The sequence below is a fragment of the Crocodylus porosus genome, unplaced genomic scaffold (assembly GCF_001723895.1).
Source record: "Crocodylus porosus isolate Cpor-Errol unplaced genomic scaffold, CroPor_comp1, whole genome shotgun sequence".
Classification (NCBI taxonomy): Eukaryota; Metazoa; Chordata; order Crocodylia; family Crocodylidae; genus Crocodylus; species Crocodylus porosus.
In genome coordinates, this window is record NW_017728932.1 from 17,235,321 (window position 1) to 17,237,724 (window position 2,404).

General features: G+C 58.2%; 2 protein-coding genes across 2 annotated transcripts in view; both read left to right on the forward strand.

The window, feature by feature from the left end:
* SDF2 (stromal cell derived factor 2) lies at positions 1–1,860 on the forward strand (the record flags this gene model as incomplete). Its single annotated transcript, XM_019545331.1, has 3 exons — positions 1–97; positions 366–562; positions 1,128–1,860. Coding segments are annotated over 3 exons (582 nt in total), but the record flags the coding sequence as incomplete, so codon positions are not given.
* The window catches only part of KIAA0100 (KIAA0100 ortholog), a 15,807-nt gene continuing 14,898 nt past the window's right edge, over positions 1,496–2,404 (forward strand). The window contains exon 1 of the mRNA XM_019545333.1: positions 1,496–1,516. Within this exon, the coding sequence (XP_019400878.1) occupies positions 1,496–1,516 (21 nt within the window). The remainder of the gene's footprint in view (positions 1,517–2,404) is intronic.

Genomic DNA, 2,404 nt, shown 5'->3' on the forward strand with positions numbered 1-2,404 from the left:
CCCGACCCCGGCGCCGTCACCTGCGGCTCCGTCGTGAAGCTGCTCAACGTGCGCCACAATGTGCGGCTGCACTCGCACGACGTGCGCTACGGATCCGGTACCGGCCGCAGGGGGCACTGGGGATCAGGGCCGGGGGGGACTGGGGGTCGGGGCAGCCCCGTCCCCAGTCTGGGCTGCAGCCGCACTGGGTGCCTCTGGGTGAGGGGAAAATCCCGCCCCCCCAGTACACATAGTAGTAGGAGCGGAAGAAATTCCTTCCCCACCGCACGTGGCAACCGGCAAAGCCCAGCTCGTCGTGGAGCCGGGCATTGCTGCTGAGCGCCACCAGCGATGGCGATCCCACGGTTTCCCTTTCGGTCGCTCAGGCAGCGGGCAGCAGTCGGTGACGGGCGTCTCGGCCGTGGACGACAGCAACAGCTACTGGAGGATTCGGGGAAAGACCTCCACGGTGTGTGGGAGGGGGACGCCGGTGAAGTGCGGGCAGTCCATCCGGCTGACCCACATCAACACGGGGAGGAACCTGCACAGCCACCACTTCACCTCGCCCCTCTCAGGCAACCAGGTGAGTCCTGGAGGTTGGAGCCAGCGGCTGCTTACACGCGCTGTTCCTGTTCTCTGCTGAGGGGCTCGGTTGGCCTTGACCTACACATTCCTGTCCTTAGCGAGAGGTTGGTGCTTCTGCATGGACGTGAACAAGATGAGTCCAAATCTGGCTGACAGCTGGACTGGTGCTTTCCCGGGCCAGCGGGATCATTCTTTTGCAGGCCTAGGGTAGGGGACAAGGTTGTGTGCTCTCCCTGCAGCAGGGGGAAGGGGAGGCTCTTAGTTACTGCTTTGGAAAGGCAGGTTCTCAGGGAAGTCCTACCTGTTTTCACAGCTGTGAAACTATCCTGGGGCTGAGCTGTGTTTCCAACTTGACAAGATGATGATGTTCCTGGGGCGGAGGGAGGAGTAACATGGGGGCATACCCCTTAAATCTGATGCAGAGCCCCACATTCAGCCCCTGCTCAGGGTTTCAGAGCTTGTTTTCCAAGACCGTGTCCAGCCCACGCCGCGAATAGGAGTGTTTTTGCCCTAGGCTGTGGCTAACGCGTCAGCGCCTGGTACTCTTGTTGCATTTGTTCCAGGAGGTCAGCGCATTTGGGGAGGACGGCGAGGGAGACTACCTGGATGACTGGACGGTGGTGTGCAGCGGGCCGTACTGGGCACGGGACGGTGAGGTGCGGTTCAAGCACTCCTCCACTGACGTCTTCCTCTCCGTGACTGGGGAGCAGTATGGACGACCCATCCACGGCCAGAAGGAAGTGCACGGCATGTCCTACTCTAACCAGAACAACTACTGGAAGGTCATGGAAGGGATCTTCATGAAACCCAGTGAGCTGCTGAGAATGGATCCCTACCATTCTGAGCTATGACGGACCGCGCTGGAGCTTCCCAGCGTTGCAGTACCTTTACCGCAAGTGTTCAGCTCCTGTAGGGACCTTTCTGCTTCCAGATGGCTTTGCCACAGTTTTCGGTTGCTGGAGTAGTGGGGCACAGGCCAGCGAGCAGAGCCGTTGTTCCCCTTCTCTTTCCTTGCCTGGGTCTCATTATCCCTCTTCGTCCAGGCTCCATCTGTTGCAACAGGCTCCTCTCACAGCAGGTTCCCCACCCCCCCTACAGAGGTGCTAAGCCAAACTCTCCCACAGAAAAAGGGACCGTTCGTGACTTGCTGTCATCACCTTGCAGTGAGCCTGTTCTCACTGTCACAGTTTCATTTGTTTGTCTCTGTAAGATCTGTATTGCTGACGTTTGTGCACAGACGTGTCCTGGGGACAACTGCTGACAGGGGCTGGGCCATAAAAGAATCTACTTCTCTAAGGCTGTATGCTGTTTTGTTCTGCTCCTATGTGCACTGAGACAGAATTGCTCCCCTCCAAGCATCGCTCTCAGCACCAGCTCCTGGGGGAGGGGTGTGGGTGGGTGGTGCAAATGGGACAGGGTCTCTGCTTATCAAAAGAACAGTAAAAGCAACAGCTCAGCCAAAAACCAGCAGGGGCTGCAAGATAAGAAGCTACACGCTTCATGTCACGTGGGCTTAGAAAAAGAGCTGTGCTGATATCAGGAAGGGGAAGCTGGGCTGGAAGAGGGGCCAAGTGCAGGTTAGGTGGGTTTAAATGACACAACTGAGCGTCTTTTCCACCTGCCCCTCAGAGTTGTTCTGCCAGGGGCGGGGAGGGGGCAAAGCCCAGGCTCCTGTTCCTAAATGCAGCCAGGGATGGTCATGCTTGCAGTGTCTGCCTGTGTTGGAGACCTAAAAGGAAAGATTCCCCCTTGGTCTCCGGGACACTGCATCGCTTGGGGCACTCTGGCTTGGCCTGTGCTCGCTGGAGAAAGCAGCCGGCTCTGGTGAATTCTCTCATGC